Genomic DNA, 16935 nt, shown 5'->3' on the forward strand with positions numbered 1-16935 from the left:
GCACTTCACCCACCGCCACCTCGACCGCTGCTGGAGCCTTGGATTCATTCGTTCATTATTAAAAAAAAAGTGAGGAAAATTTATTCATTTTTAATCACCAAGCGTACTCCTCAGCACTCAGCAGATTAGCAACAATTATTGCTGGGCTAGACGACGCACCACCCACCCGTAGACCAGTGAGAACGCTCTCCTCCGGGTCCGGCCCAACGAACGCGCAAACGCTCTTTCCTTTCGTCCGCGGCCAGGTCCAGGTCCAGGTCCAGGCCCTCGGTTTCTGTGCGGGCACGTTTCACCGGCCAATTCGAACAGTTCCCATTTTCCCCGTGCACTCGTCCCTCCCCTTCCCCCTTTCTCTTTTCGCTCCGGCGAGGGCGACGGCAGATCTGCGCCGGGCCTAGGATGGTGAACGTCAACTGGGAGCTGCAGAGCTGCTGCCAGCACAACCAGGTCGTCTTCATCGCCGCCGTCGGCGTCTCCACCGTCGTCATCCTCGCCGTGAGCCCCCGCCGCCGCTGACCCACCCGCCGCCGTCTTTTTTCTTTTCTTTTTTGTTCGAGGGAGCGGCCGGCCGCCGCCGTCGTGTTTGCACGGGGTTGCGCAAGTGGCGGGGAGTTCCTGATTTGGGGTTCCTTGTGTGCAGCTGTGGAGGACGTTCCTGCTCACGCCTTTCAAGCTCATCACCGTCTTCCTCCACGAGACCAGCCACGCCCTCGCCTGCAAGCTCACCTGCGGAGATGTAAGCCCACCATTTTCCCAGTTACCGATCTGTTTTTTTTCCTTTTTCTAATGCGGCCACTGACGACGCTTTAAGCTGTACGACGCTGTGCACTGCAATCTCAGCAGCCATGGAGTTATTTACCCACCATTTTGGGTTGGTACTGCTACTGCTAGCTAGGTGATTTAGCACTTTGAAGCAAAAGTAGCCAAGTGGGTGGCCAATCCACACCAGTTCGGATGATGGATTCCATAGCACAATGTGATAGCGCCTTTTAACTGTTTGCTTTTTTCTTCCTTTCTTCGTCACATGGAGTAGTTCACATCATGAAAGTATGAATATTCTCATTCTTCCGATAACAGGGGTATCCAAGGCACCTACCCCTTTTTTCCTGCTCCTTTTATGTTTTAACTACAATTTGCAAGTGAGGGATTCTGGTCAAAAGATGCTAATTTTCTGGAGAATGTGTGCTGTCTTGGGCATTTTCTTATGCCACAGTGCTAAAATGGACTGGTCATGCAGATTAGTGACTCGGTGATAGCAGTTGCGTGAATGGATCTTCGCTCACATTGTTGGCGGCTTGGCGCAGCATGTGAAGTACCACATGCATCTGCATTCCGCGGGTGCAGCTAAAGGGACAAGTGCATGAAAATTTCTGTTTAGTGTATTTTGATGTAGGCATTTGCAGAATTGGAAATTCTGATTAGTAGTCATCGGAGTTGTCTCGCCATTACCCGCAATAAAAAGAGGAGTTGTACCGTCATTACCCGCAAGAGAGGAGTTGTATCGCCGTTGATCTATTCTGTCATTTATTGCATAATTTGTTGTGCCCAATATTTGTTTTTGTCTATTCTTTTTCTTCCATGTTCAAAACTTAGCTGAACTAACTGATATTTATTGCTGGAGACCGTTGATTCAGTATGTGGACAACCCTAGAGGTAAGAATAAGATAAGAACAGTGATTACTGATTTTGGAACATTTAGAAGGCGCATTCTGCGTTACTTATCAAGCTCTGTCCTTTAATTTTCAAATTTAGGTCTTCCTTTCAGAAATTTAGCGATGATGGATTCCATACAGAATAATGTGATAGCACCTTTTTGGTTGCATGGTACTACATGGTTATATACCATGAAATTGTGATTTTTTGCATTCTTCTTGCAATCTTCCAAAATGAGAGATTTCATCAAAGACCTACGACTGATAGCCTCCACTAGCACCATTTTCAAGTGAGGAGTTTTGGTGAAAGATTGTATTTTTTTTTTCTGGAGAATGTATACTCTCTTGGCATTTTCTTGTGCTACAACGCTAAAATGGACTAGTCGTGTAGTTTAATGGCTCCTATATAGCAGGCATTAAGTGCGTTGTCGCAGGCAGGGGGCGTTTCTATGTTTACTCTGTGGGGTCAGCTTGTTTGATTGCAAGCTTAGTTCTATTCATATTTGTGCAAAAATTAGGATATTTTGGAGAGATTAGGGCACTTGAACCCACAGCTTTTTGGTGCTGGCACCGCCACTGGTCGCAGGACATGCATCTGTTTCCACAGACGCAACTAGAGAGACAACTGCAGGATTAGGTGTAAAATATGGGTGCATGAAAACATCTGTTTGGTGTATTTTGATATCGGCATGGGTAGAATTGGAAGTTCTAATTAGTGGTCATCGGAGTTGAATCGCCATTGGGTTAGAACAATCCACGGCTTATTTTATGGTTATTATTATTGCTTAATTTGTGACATGGCAATATTTGTTTATCTTTATTATTTCCTCTTTTCCTCGATACTACATACTTTGTTGAACTAACAGTTATTTATTGCCGGAGAGTGTTGGTTTTATTTTTGGACAGCCCCATAGTTAAGACAAGAATGATGATTACTAAATTTTCGTAGAACATTTAAAAGGCATCTTCTGAGTTCCTTGTCTATGTCCTTCAATTCTGAAATGTAGGTGCAAAGATATCTAGTCTCTTTCTATGTTTGGATTGGATTTTTTTTCTTACGTAGCCATGCGGTTTTATGCTTTCGTTCGTTAATGAAACTCACAGGCTGATAATAATATTTCAATCTAATTGGCTTTTGCAGGTTGAGGGCATGCAGGTCCATGCTAATGAGGGTGGTGTTACACAAACTCGCGGTGGCATTTACTGGATAATCTTGCCTGCTGGATGTATAAAGCACTTACTCATCCCCTCCCTCTGCCTTATACAAGTCTTGTCAATAACACAAACAAAAAAGTGAAAGTAGTGGGTTCTTTAGTTCAGTTTACGGTTGCCGAACTGTGTTGTGCTGAACTAATTTTATACTCTACCGCGGGAGAATAGCCACGGAAGCAGGAAAACATTGGTTAGCCAAACGGTAAAATAGATAGAAGCTCATTGGAAAAACTGGGCTTCATTATCCAATGCAATGCCAAACACAGCCTTTGTCACTGAAATACCTATGGTTGTTTCTTTCCCTGATTGAGAGATTGATTTTGGTGAACCTCTTGGACCAATAAATAACTAAACGATCTCTCCGTAAGACTCATGTGCAGTCTTATCAAATTCCCTAGGTTCTTATGACTTATGACTATTTTTTATAATTTATCGTTCTTTTCATGCCTTCAAACAAGAAGCTCAAATACATACTTTGAATTCTCTGTAATGATTTATTGGTCATTTCCCACTTGTTCTTATTTTAGTACTTTGGTTTTTATTTCGTGCTACTGTTTTGTTTCAATTGCAGATCTGGGTTCATCATTTTGGGGAATGGTGTTCATACTTTCATCTACACATCTCCTAGCTACAAGAATTGCGGCTGGTTGCTTCATACTTGCATTAATTATTGTTCTCTTTGTTGCCAAAAATGTAAGTTTGCTAAATTATTGTTACATCTGTTGATTTCCTTCATTTGTTTCTTCCCACTTGCTTTAATCATTAACAATGATGATTTACTAAAGTATTACAATCTATTAATTGAATTATGCAGTGGTTTCTGCGCTGGCTCTGCATTGGTATGCATAACTATGACTCCATCTTCATTTAGAACTTCCTTCTGCAGCCTGCTACTTACAATATAACTTTCCAGGTTTCATCATATTCATTGCTGTTGTCTGGGTTATACAAGAATTTACAACTTTCCATGTTCTGAAGTATGTTATTCTATTCATAGGTGAGTGCTTAGACCCCCTGTGCTTATATTATTTTAGTTTATTTTGCACCCAGGGTTTCTGGGATAAAAATGATTATATTTGTAAATGTGTTCTTATGTTTGTTTGCATGCACAGGTGTTATGAATAGCTTATTTTCAGTTTACGGTAAGGAACAGCAACCTTTTCCTTGTAATTTCATGTTAGAGCAATCAGTGAGTTGCAGACTGTATATATAAGTTAAATGTCGTTGAATTGTGTAGATATCTATGATGACACCATATCCCGAAGAGTGAATTCAAGTGATGCTGAGAAATTTGCTGAAATCTGCCCTTGCCCTTGCAATGGCGTTGGATGGGGTGTTATATGGTATGCTATGCGATTCAGCCTTTTCCATGTTTTCATTTTCGAGAGCATGTTTTCCTTGTTTCCATGATATTGTATGAAGGTGGTCCTGACACTAAGAACTTTTGTATTCATTAACAATTGATACTCTTTGTTTCAGGGGATTCATCTCATTTATTTTTCTCTGTGCGTCGATATATCTTGGACTGGTTATATTGTCCTGAGGTAACTTGCAGTTCTCTGTTGCAATATTCCATGTTCTTCTCGTTGAGATGCTCATTGCTAGACATGTTGTAGACATAGATAGAGGATTAGCGTGGAGACATTGCTACATAAAAAATATTAAATCATATTGCTATTCATGTTCTGCAGAGTACTTAGCTTTAGTGCACGAACCAGTTTACCCAAAGCTATTGAGAATTGATACGCCTTTTAGCCTTTATTAGGCAATATGTTGTTTCTCATTCTTCTTTCACATGAATTAAGCTCATACTGACTCTGATGTATCTCTTGATTATTTCTTGATTCAGGGCTTGCACCTCCCATATATTAGCATTTTGACCTGACAGCGCAGGCGGTGCTTGTTGTTTGTTTCCATTGGTCCGGACATTGGCTGCAGCTTGTATTGATCCATGGGGGACAGGTTGTTCCAAATGTATACATAGGGCAATGAGTTTATGCCATAATTAAGGTTGATTGAAATTGGATAGGGGCGGTTATTGATGTGATTCTTCCTTGCGTTTATAGCTCATGTAGATGGCATTTGATATGCACAGCTGATATAGTATTATGTTGTTGTTGAGATGGTATTCATGGACCAACTGGAATTTATTCAGCAATGCCTGCAGTCTCATAGATTGTGAAAATAGTTTTGACGTGATGATGGCCCCAGCAGGACTTGGGCATGTGCCTGGCACTCTGATCTCTTTGATGGACGGGACTGGCCAGTGTCCATCGCTGTTATGGGTTCATTGCCCGGTCTCGATGTGGTCTGTTTTGCCCCTGGCAGTTGGGAAACTGTTGGGAAAAAGACCTCGCCGCACAGCAACAGCAATGCGAGTTGGCTTTTGTTGGGTTGCCTGGCGGGAAAGGTGCTTTGCGCCGCGCCCATCCTCTTCTAGCTATGCATATATATGCTGTTGAATGGTCGCTGTCCAGGATCCGGGCGAAATGATGACTGTGCATATGGGCAGAAAGAGGAGCGCTCGCCGGCGCCGTATCGCCGGCGAGCTCGATTTTCTTCCACTTTAAATGATGAGGATGTAGGGATATTTTGTACTACTCCCTCCTTTCCGGTTTATATGGCTTATCTTAAAATTTTAGTTTTTCCATTTTATAAGGCTCAATTTGGTTGTTTCCCATCACATGTTCAGACTCCAAGGTGCATTAAATCATTGCATGCAAGTATTACGAGAAAACTGATCAATGCATACACTTTATGCATACATGCATTGCAATTAATGCATTCGTAAACATATTTTTTAAAGAAAATAAGAGCATTAATTGGGTGCTTTTGCAAACTATAAAAAATATTCCACCACTCATCATCTACCTTGGTTGATGAGATTTTTGAATTGAGGCTTATAAACCGGAAAGGAGGGAGTAGTACGGTTAAGCATTAGGCTGTGCCATCTACTACCCCACCCAGGTTTTACTTTAGCCTAGTGTGTGTGTGGACTGTGGAGTACTTGAGTCCCCTACAACTGCAGGTTGGTGGGGCAGTTGGTGGGCGGCCGAGACGTGGCCCGTGGAGAAGGCGAGCGACCTGTTAACGAGGGAGCTGCAGCAAAGTCTCGATCGATTGCAAATTTTGTCTTGCCCCGTATGTGCATATGATGTGCTACGGCCACGCGGCCAGTACGCCTCCCCGAGTCGTCACTAGTCAGCGTGCGTACCTGCCCGACCCTGACTCCTTGTCCATCTGCCTCGCCCTTGCGTTGCTGTTCTCTCCTCTTCACGCCGTCACTCATCGCCTTGCGTCCGGAACTGCATGCGCCTGGACCCGCAGCGTGTACGTAGCGGGCCGTTCCGTCACCTGCTCCGTCCCCCCTTCAATTCAGTGCCGCGGGCTGCGGCAGTAGACGTGGTGACTGACTGACCTGGCCGATTCTGGAGAGGGGAGCGATTCTGGAAGAATCGCCGAAAAGAACTGGCCCTCAATTTGCTTTCCCAGCAAAAAATGCTACTACTACTACTGTTGGAGTATTAAAACTTCACCTCCCCACGATTTGAGCTAGACAAGTCACGAGTTGAACCCGCGCGCGTGCGTACGCACGACATGGGCATCCATCCCACGTAGGCACAGACCGTTGATGCGTTGCCCCCGGATGGAGATCGCCGCCATCGCCATGGCAACGACACCACGCACGCGGCCTTGCCAGTATACAATGGCGCGCGTCCGCGTCGTGTCCCTTCCCCGCTTCCCCGTTTCGTCTCGTCTCGTGCGCAAGGCAAGATGAGGCCATTCCTTCAGACAGACTTACCTAACCCCTTGATTAGCGACAAGAGGAGACAGACACTGGGTTCACCTAACACTAACACTGCCAGGCGCATTCTTTTCTCAGATGAATGGCGTTGCCGTCGTCTTATGGGACGTGTCGATGCTGCATGGCTAAATATCGGCATGGCTCGCCATGTCCGGCAAGCAATGCTTTTTTTCTTTTTTTCGAAAAGGAGGAATACCCCCGGCCTCTGCATCTGGTCGATGCATACGGCCACTTTATTAATTATTAGCACAAAATCTTACAAAGTCGTACAACAGTAAGACCAAAGCCATCATCTTCGCAACCTCTGTCGCTACTCCTATCTAACTGATGAAGGGGCGCTGATGGTCTGGGCCTAATACCAAACAGACCTCGCAGCCAAACCTAACATCTAAGAACTGAGGTCCCAATCTGGACGCCTGTCGGGTATGGGCACCCACCAGTCCGGCGTGCTCCTCAACCAGGCCGCCCGCCGGGTATGAGGCCGCCACAACCACCTACCACATATCCATCTTCAGAGCTGTACTGTTGTAACGGCCTTGCCCGGTCTCGCTGCCGCCGACGCCACCACGACGCCAGACAGCGTCGACCTCCTGCGCGTGACCGTCACCACACATCAAACTCCGAATCTGCACTGCGCCACGCCGTCAAGATCCAAACGGCAAGCAATGCTACTGTAGTGATTTGGTGATGCTCTAGAGCTCCCACGGCGCACAGGACCAAGCACGCGGCAAACGTCGTGCGCGGCAAAAGCTGGGATCCGCGACTCCGCTCGTGCCCTCGGCGGCGGCACGACAAGCGACGCGGAGCACGAGCCGGCAAGTAATGTTTGGAGGAGAATCTCGTTGACTCTCAAGGCGCATGTCCCCTGGCCAGGCCTTGTGCTGCCTGCCATCGACACTGCCCACACCTATACTAGTGTTAATTTACTTCCCGGGCCGTGGCGTGCGCATCGTGTTAGTACTTGTACGTCATTCTTTCCTGCATTTCCAGTACCGCTAGCAGTGCAAAGCTTTGCTGCGTTACGGCCACTACCATAATTTTATGGTACGTGTGCAGTATACGCGCCTCAAAAGGGGATTCTTCGTCGCCAAAACCAGAGAATGTCCATAAGACCATGTATTGCTCGTGGCGTATGGTTATGAATCGAGGAAACTACTGTGTCGATGAAGCTCAAGACAGCCTTGTTGGCATTGTACATGAATATTTCTCCCCCGCAAAAAAGGAATTTTAGGCACATCAAATAGATCTTAATTTATTACAGATGATCGCTGCTCCATATGTATATCCACTTATCCATACAAATTACAATCTACGGACCAAAAAATCCCGGACACGTGACAATGAAAATATAAACAACTTCTTGGAAATGTTGTGTAGGGTCTGTTTGATTGGACACTAGTGTGGCCAAGCCAAAGTGTCGCTAGTCACACAAATATGGCAAGCCACAAAAGTGTGGCTGAGAAATTGAACGTCAAACTTTAGTAAAAGTTGGCAAAAAAAATTGTCTCTACGACAAGTAGGCCATGGAGACAATAAAGTGTGGCAAACCAAAGTGTGACAAAAATCAAACACATGCCAACTAAACTGTGGCTGTTAAATTTTGGCTTGGCAAACTGTGGCTGGAAACCAAACAATCCCGTAGTACCTGCGTTTCCCCCGCTTATGTCCAAAAACACATTTGAGGACGCACGGCACGCCCAATCATCTAATTCCTCCATCTCAAAATGAGTTATAAACACAAGAATTTAACCAACAATTATTTTATTTATGTGTTTTCCCAATCATATTAAAAGAACACACCGACCAAATGTTTTTTGATAATTAGTTGGACTATTGCTCTTTATGTATACGTTGTCAAATTACATTTTTTAGCCAAATATGCAACTGAAGTTGATTTCACTAATTGCTGGACTGTTACTGCCCATCCTTCCTAAACATATGAAATCTAACAAACATTACATTTGTATATGCAACAAGTCGTGTGGCGCCTGGGGCGGCGACCTCAGGCCGTGCGGCGGAGCACCATAGCCGGCGGAGCGGTGGCCCTGAATGGACGGCGGCGGCGGCAGCACCCCGTCCGACGGGGTGGGCTGTTCTGATCGGGATGGTGACAACGGTGACTGCGGATCCAACCCCCCGATTGGATCCGTCGCAGGAAGGCCTTCCGCCGACCGGCGGCGCGTGGAGGGGCCGATGAGGAGATGTCGGATCTCTGCCGGAGTACCGACGATTGTCGGTGTCAAAACCGACGGATCTCTGGTAGGGGGTCCCGAACTGTGCGTCTAGGATTGATGGTAACAGGAGACTGGGGACACGATGTTTACCCAGGTTCGGGCCCTCTCTATGGAGGTAATACCCTACTTCCTACTTGATTGTTCTTGATGAATATGAGTATTACAAGAGTTGATCTACCACGAGATCGTAATGGCTAACCCTAGAAGTCTAGCCTATGAATATGGTAATGAGTATATGTCGTGTCCTTTCCGGACAATCCTCTTCAGTTTATATAGACACCGAGGGGATCTAGGGTTTACATGGAGTCGGTTACATAAGAAGGAATCTTCGGTCGCTAAGCTTGCCTTCCATGCCAAGTAGAGTCCAATCTGGACACGGTGCAGTCTTCGACCTTCAAGTCTTCACAGCCCATCAGTCCGGCCCATGGATAACAGGCCGGACGCCCGAGGACCCCTTAGTCCAGGACTCCCTCAGTAGCCTCTGAACCTGGCTTTCAATGACGAGGAGTCCGTCATGCAGATTGTCTTCAGAATTGCAAGGCGGGTTCCCCTTTCTCCGAACTCCAAGATAGTCTTCGGATGCAATGATAGTATCCTGACATGTTACGCACACCATACACAACCGCAGAGAGAATATAATATCTGTATGAATCTAATCCGTTGACAGTTTTTTTCCAACACGACATCACGTCTGTCCGGTTATAATTTTGAACCGTTTTTCTTCTGCCATTCCACGCTTCGAGACGCGGTTCCTATCGACACGTCTTGTCGAAACAGATATCGTGCCCCTTATTGCGGGATTCTCATCAATGTGGGCATGGGTAACTCAACCGTACCGTTTATACAGCCCTAGGGAATAAGCGAATCCTAAGGCGAGTGAGGAGGCATTTAATATTTGCTGCCTTTATAAGGGGAATATGATTCCCTCTTCCTCTCATCACGCTTTCTCTCCGTCTCAGCCTTTCCGATCTCAAGCTCCAACGCCCAAGTTCTCATCTCATTTCCACTCGAGCAACCATGTCCGGATTTGGTGGTCAGGGCAAGTGGATGGTCTCCTCTGTCAAGGAGGAGGACATTACTAAGCTCCGGGCGGCCGGATATTTGGCGAAGGAGATTGCCCATCGTCTGCTAGCCGAGGGACAAGTCGTCCCCACGCCGGAGCCCACAGAGAGGGTAGTATTCATCCCTCATTTTTTCCGCGGGCTAGGGTTTCCGCTCCACCCTTTCGTCCGTGGGCTGATGTACTATTATGGGATAGATTTCCATGATTTGTCCCCGAATTCCTTCCTCAACATCTCGGCATTTATCGTCGTGTGTGAGGCCTTCCTCCGCATCCATCCCCACTTCGGGCTGTGGCTCAAAGTCTTCAACGTGAAGCCGAAGGTGGTGGATGGCCAGCACGCGTAGTGCGGAGGGGCCATGGTGAGCAAGCTATCCAATGTCTCCTGGCCCAAAGGCACCTTTGTGGAGACAGTAAAGGAATGGCAGAAGCAGTGGTTCTACATCACAGAACCTCGCGGCACCACCTGGCCGCAGCTGCCGAATTCCGCTCCAATGCTCCCATGCGACTCACCTCCTGGGTCGAGAAGAGTTCGGACTGGTGTTCACCTGACGAGCTGATAGCGCTGCAGACGCGCGTTGAAAGCATGGTGACCAAGGACGTTAAGCTCGTTGACATTATCCAGGTGATGCTGGTCCGCCGGATTCTTCCGTGCCAACGCCGAAGCCGCCCTTTATGGGAGTTCAATTCGAAGAAGCACCAGACCCTGAAAAGGCTCTTCGATACTTCTCATGAAGGGGCCTGGAAGTTGCTCTTTAAGGGAAACGAGAAGCCACCGGCCACAGACTCAGACCGTGGTCACAATTGTAACCGCTCCGCCAGCGAGGTATGTTACTTTTGACGTATTCCCAACTTAAATGTTTCGAGGATGATGTCTGAGATCTTAGTATTACTCCCTCGGGACTGGGTGGAGAGGGCGAAGCGGATCCAGTGTCCGGCTCCGTTGCCCGAAGAACCAGTCATCCCGTGCCTGGCAAAGATGCTGGTGTCGGCGCCATATACGGCGCCGGAGAAGAAGGCCAAGGGGGCCAAGAGTGGCCCTCGTCGCAAGGGCACTTCGGACGCGACGTCCGAAGACGACGAGGCCCATTCCTCTGTCCCTGAGGACAATGACGAGGAAGAAGAGGAGGAGGAGGAAAACAACCCTCCTCCTGAGGAGAAGAAGAAGAAGAGGGCGGCCTCGGCACATTTGGAGGCGAAAGCGCCCAAAAAGGGGAAGGGCGCCCCAGCGGTCAACACCGTGTGGGACATCGACAGTAGTCCAGAACGTCGCCCCCGTGCTAGGCCTCAGGCCGCATTGTAAGTGACATGGCTTATTTATGCGCACATGCAGTCCTTTCTTTTTATTATTCTAACATGGTTAATCCACACTATTGCAGTCCGGCCCGTGACCTTATCCAGCGATCCTCATCTGGAGGTTCGTTGGCTCCGTCGGAGATGGCGAGCATGTTGCCACCGCCTGCTTACTCCCCCGGGGCCAGGGACGACACCAAAGTGTTATCCTGGAGGACCGCTCCGAAGGGAGGAGCCCAGGACGTTGTCCGGGAGGCGCCACAAGGCGGGACCTCCACTGCCGGACACATAGGGGAGCCAATCCCCATGAAGACTGGCAAAGAGGGCCGTATCCAGTTTGGCCCTCAGCCGAATACGATTCCGGAGACCCATATGGCTCCAGAGTCGGGCGAGCAGCCCCCTTTGAATGAGGGGGTGCATCGCCTCCACCGGTGGCTCCTGTCCATCCAGGAGCGCTAGATGACCTGATGGGGGCGCTACGAGGCGCCTCCGTCGTGGACGAGCACCGTATCCTTATGGGTGCGGTGATCGAGAAGGTTCAGTCCGCCAAGAGTGGACTGAATGAAGCCTGCAGTAGCCTGTTAATAGGTTTCGAGATAAGAAAGAGAAAAAAACCGTATAGTCCGAAGCCCCTGAGACGTTGTCCGGTGTTCGGCAAGGAGAACCGGACAGGGGATCAATCCTTAATTATAAGAGGCTGACTGAATATGTATCGATAAGCAGGCGTCCCTGTTGGTCGCGACCTCGCATGCTTCCGAGGTCTCCGAGCTGAAGCGGATGCTGGAGCGGACCGAGAACCAGCTCGGCGAGGTTAAGCTTCGGCTCCAGGAGAAGCAAGGTGAGGAACGACTTGCTATATGTTCGGGAAAGGATAAGCGCTGTATATTGACAGCGGTATTGTGATATGTGCAGAAGCCGCGACCGAGGTCGAGGCCCTGAGGAAGGCCCTGGGCGAGGCCGAGGAGCAGGTTGTGTAGCAGCAAGCCGCCCGTAAGAAGCTAAAGGCCCGGGTCAAAGAAGTCCACCAGGAGCTCCAGGATGCGGTGAAAAAAATGCGAGGCCTTGGAGCATGATGCGTCGGCTCGAGGGACCGAACTCGCCAAGGCTCGTCAGAGCGTGGAGACAACACGGAATGAGGCCAAAGCTGCCCTCCAGGAGATTCAGGAGGCCAGGAAGATCACAGCGGGTAAGGCATTTAAGATGCAAATCAAGTATGTGGGGAAGCAGTACCTTTTACTAACCAGGGTTCGAAGTTCCCCAGGGGCTTTTGCAGATTTGCCACGCAGTGTATCAGACGCCATGGAGTTCTATCGAGCCGAATGAGGGGGTTCTTCGGAGAGGCTCTTCTAGTCGCAGTATGCGGCACCAGAGCATCCTGTGTCCTTCATCGATCAGCTGAAACAGCTGGTGGAGCTGCATAGGGTGGCCGAACTAGCCATTAAGGATTTGATAATCCAGCTGTGGCCAGCTGAAGCTATGCCTAGCAGCTACTTCGGACTCATGAGGCGGATGGTGAACGCCTGTCCTTGGCTGGACGTTATCAAGCGCTCCGTCTGTATTGAAGGTGCCCGTATGGCCTTCGCTCGCTGCAAGATGTGGTGGGCGAAGATGAACGCTGTTGAAGTCGCCAGCAGGCCGCCGGAGGGCAAGGAGCACCGCACACCCGAGCGATATTTCGAGGATGTCGTAGAAGGGTCTCGACTTGTAGCGGCGCAATGTTCGCAGGACATTGTACTTGAATGAATGTATTCATGTTGCCTCTGTCTTGTATTATGGGAACAAAGCCAGTTTTTGTAAAGTAATTATGCTTTGAATTGTTTCCTCATGTACGTCCGTGTTGTGTGTAATCTGAGGGTTGGCCAGTCGTCGGCTTCTGCCCTCACGTATATAGTACATAGGTGTTCGGGATGGAATCCAAATAATGTTGATCCAATTACATGGTCCTTGAAGGAGTTGTTTAGCACAACGAACAAGGCAATCAGACTTTATGGCTTTAACGCCCTCACTTAGCCATAGGAGTTTTATAATAAAGCATGGGCGCAGCCCCTGGTTTAAGCCAGAGTACTGTCAGCATCTGACCAGGAAGTGCCGATCTCTCGCGTAACGCGGAAAAAATCTCCAACAATTTGTAACCCTCGAGTAGCTAACCGGCTCTCGCCACATCATGACAGTCAGTTTTCGGCTTTCTCTACTGAGGTGCTCGTCTGGTCAAAGCCAGGGCACAATCGCAGTAGTTCTCCCTCTACTACCCTAGCCGATGGAGCGGAACGTAGGGTGGTAAGCATAGGATCCGGGCAACCCAACTATTGACCAAAGATATGATTCGGAGCCAATGCATATAATGCTAAATTTGGGGTGCCGAACTTATATATAAGAAGTGTTCGGACTGTGCTGCTGTATTGTGGGGCCACAGGTAATCCCTGGCGAATATGAAACGTGAAAGGGTGTCGATGCAGCAAATAGGCAGATCGAAATAAAACGAAGTAAGAAGCGAAAACCACAGAAGCTGGGTCATGAACCATTTTTATTATAACTGGATGGATACGTCAAGGCATATCTTGTACAGATGGTGCGAGATGTATCCGGCCATTTAACATGCCGGAATCAATAGGGCGCAGCGTGCGGGTCCTGAGAAATAAGTATGAATACCGCCAAGAAGAACATATAAAGGTTACCCTACACACCTGTGCTGCTTGCCTCTGTTGTATTCCAGTCCTTTGAAAGGACTTGACATCAGGCCGGCAGAAAAGGGTACCTGAAACAAGAAAAAGAAGTAAAGGTATGTGTGTCCGGGATTGGTCTGGCTGAACTATAGACCCGGGTTATCTCGTGCCTCCGTCGATGTCCATGGAATTTTGAGTGCGTAATTGTGTACACGTGGTACGAATGCCACTACCTCATTAGGGCTGGGACGGAGGCCGAATTGCTAGTCGAGCTCTTGATGAGCCACGCTGTCCTGTTGTAGTGTAGTCCGGACCCTCTTGATGGTGTCTAGGGGCTTGACAGTTGGATTATAATGCTGCTTGAGAAGGCCGCTCTGTACTTCTGCTGCTAGGGCGGCGGTTTGCTCCTCTGTTCGGAGGGAGCGTTCCGTATTACCATTGACTGTTATGACGCCGCGTGGACCGGGCATCTTGAGCTTGAGATAAGCATTGTGTGGCACTGCGTTAAATCTAGCAAACGCGGTTTGTCCGAGCAGTGCGTGGTAGCCGCTGTGGAAGGGGACGATATCAAAGATTAACTCTTCGCTTCAGGAATTGTTCGGAGAACCGAAAACCAACTCCAGCGTGATTGAGCCCGTACAACGGGCCTCTACACCTGGTATGACTCCTTTAAAGGTAGTCTTTGTTGGTTTGATTCGTGAGGGATTAATGCCCATCTTCTGTACTGTATCCTGGTATAGCAGGTTGAGGCTGCTTCCACCATCCATCAGGACTCGTGTTAGGTGGAAACCATCGATGATTGGGTCAAGGACCAGTGCGGCCGAACCCCCGTGGCAGATACTAGTCGGATGATCTCGTCGATCGAAGGTGATCAGAAATGACGACCATGGATTGAACTTTGGGGCCACTGGCTCTACCGCGTAGACGTCCCTGAGTGCTCGTTTGCGCTCCTTTCTGGGGATGTGTGTGGCTTATATCATGTTCACCGTTTTGACTTGGGGGGGGGGATTTTCTTCTGTCCCTCGGTGTTTGGCTGTCGGGGCTCTTCATCCTCGTCCTCACTTTGTGATCCATTTTCTTTGTTTTCGGCATTCAACTTGCCAGCCTGCTTGAAGACTGAAAGCACAAGTGCTCCCTAGGTGGTTTTGGTAATTAATGACAACATATCTCTTGTTGGACTAACACTTCTACCTAGTATGTTTCAGATAAAGTTCAACAATGAAGTGGCATGGACTAGAGGATGTGGAACCCTTCAAAATGCTAAGGACAAAGGTTTGGCCCAAGCTCCAAGCTCAAGACTCTACACTTTATATCTTAGTGATCCAAGATCACATTGAGTCTATAGGAAAGACAATACTATTAAGAAGGGATGAGGTGTTGCTTAATGGCTTGCTTGCTCAAAGTGCTTAGTGATATGCTCCAAAGCCCTCAACCACTTTCCCACTTCCAAATATGTCCTAAACCAAAAGTCAAACTCGTCCCCACCGATTCTTTCTATCCGGAGCCACCGAGTTCAGTTGGCATAGCCACTGCCAGAAAACCTAATCAGTTCGGTCTCACCGATGGGATCTCGGTCTCACCGAGATGGGCTTGTAAACTCTGTGTTACCTGTTGCAATATTTTCGGTCCCACCGAGCTATGCAATCGGCCCCATCGAGTTTGCTTGGCCAACTCTCTGTTTCGCTTATTACCCAAATCGGTCCCACTGAGTTTGAGTAATCGGTCAACCCGAGTTTTGGATTTACCCTAACCCTAGCACATCGGTCCCACCGAGTTGATCTAGTCGGTCCCACCGAAAACCCTAACAGTCACTAGGTTTGCTAAATCGGTCTGACCGAGTTTTTCACTTCGGTCTCGCCGAGATTGGTAAATTGTGTGTAACGGTTAGATTTTGTGTGGAGGCTATATATACCCCTCCACCCACTCTTCATTCATGGAGAGAGCCATCAGAACATACCTACACTTCCAATACACATTTTCTGAGAGAGAACCACCTACTCATGTGTTGAGGCCAAGATATCCATTCCTACCATATGAATCTTGATCTCTAGCCTTTCCCAAGTTGCTTTCCACTCAAACCTTCTTTCCACCAAATCCATATCATGTGAGAGAGAGTTGAGTGTTGGGGAGACTATCATTTGAAGCACAAGAGCAAGGAGTTCATCATCAACACACCATTTGTTACTTATTGGAGAGTGGTGTCTCCTAGATTGGCTAGGTGTCACTTGGGAGCCTCCGACAAAGATTGTGGAGTTGAACCAAGGAGTTTTTAAGGGCAAGGAGATCGCCTACTTCGTGAAGATCTACCGCTAGTGAGGCAAGTCCTTCGTGGGCGATGGCCATGATGGAATAGACAAGGTTGCTTCTTCGTGGATCCTTCGTGGGTGGAGCCCTCCGTGGACTCGCGCAACCGTTACCCTCTGTGGGTGGAAGTCTCCATCAACATGGATGTATGATAGCACCACCTATCGGAACCACGACAAAAACATCCGTGTCTCCAATTGCGTTTGAATTCTCCGAACACTTCCCTTTACATTCTTGCAAGTTGCATGCTTTAGTTTCCGCTGCTCATATACTCTTTGCATGCTTGCTTGATATGTATTGTGTTTGTTAAACTAGTGCCTAAACTCCACTTCAACTTAAAGAAATTAAAATCTGCAACTTTTGGCACTTAGTGTCTAATCACCCCCTTAGACACCTCTTCTCGATCCTTTCAATTGGTATCAAAGCATTGATTTCCATTGCCTTGGTTTAAACACCATTGGAGGAAGATGGATAGTCTACTTTGGGGAGTCTTAGGCGTAGAGTGCCTATTCTTGGTGGAGAATACTTTCATGAGTGGAAAAATGAAATGCTTGAGATTTTCAGTGAATATCACTTGAACAAGTATATTGCTAGCCCTTGTGCACCTCATGTTGATCCCATGCATCCTACCCTTGATGAGTCAATTGACATGATTCACAATCTTTGAACTGTTAATCTTATCACTAGAGGCTTGCCTAGAAACTTGATTAGA

The 16935-nt window shown here is 47.9% G+C and overlaps 1 protein-coding gene across 2 annotated transcripts; it reads left to right on the top strand.

Moving 5' to 3' along the window:
• The first annotated feature begins 233 nt into the window (after positions 1–233).
• On the top strand, positions 234–5036 carry LOC123085488 (uncharacterized). Of its 2 annotated transcripts, XM_044507121.1 has the most exons (10): positions 234–495; positions 641–736; positions 2794–2878; positions 3436–3557; positions 3679–3703; positions 3778–3861; positions 3977–4006; positions 4102–4207; positions 4344–4408; positions 4714–5036. In XM_044507121.1, the coding sequence occupies exons 1-9, from the start codon at positions 400–402 to the stop codon at positions 4405–4407; spliced, it is 708 nt and encodes a 235-aa protein (XP_044363056.1). In that variant the 5' UTR covers positions 234–399; the 3' UTR covers position 4408; positions 4714–5036. The 2 variants fall into 2 exon arrangements, with proteins under 2 accessions (XP_044363056.1, XP_044363058.1); XM_044507123.1 differs by lacking the exons at positions 234–495; positions 641–736 and adding an exon at positions 764–2655.
• Positions 5037–16935: the final 11899 nt, after the last annotated feature.

Source organism: Triticum aestivum, chromosome 4A, assembly GCF_018294505.1.
Source record: "Triticum aestivum cultivar Chinese Spring chromosome 4A, IWGSC CS RefSeq v2.1, whole genome shotgun sequence".
NCBI lineage: Eukaryota > Viridiplantae > Streptophyta > Magnoliopsida > Poales > Poaceae > Triticum > Triticum aestivum.

Bases quoted from the DNA above. Each gene is read 5' to 3' on its own strand.
- LOC123085488 (XM_044507121.1), top strand. From the start codon at position 400: ATGGTGAACGTCAACTGGGAGCTGCAGAGCTGCTGCCAGCACAACCAG. The intron at 3,704-3,777 runs GTATGCATAACT...ATAACTTTCCAG, and splicing joins TCTGCGCTGGCTCTGCATTG to GTTTCATCATATTCATTGCT. The intron at 4,007-4,101 runs GTAAGGAACAGC...TGAATTGTGTAG, and splicing joins TAGCTTATTTTCAGTTTACG to ATATCTATGATGACACCATA.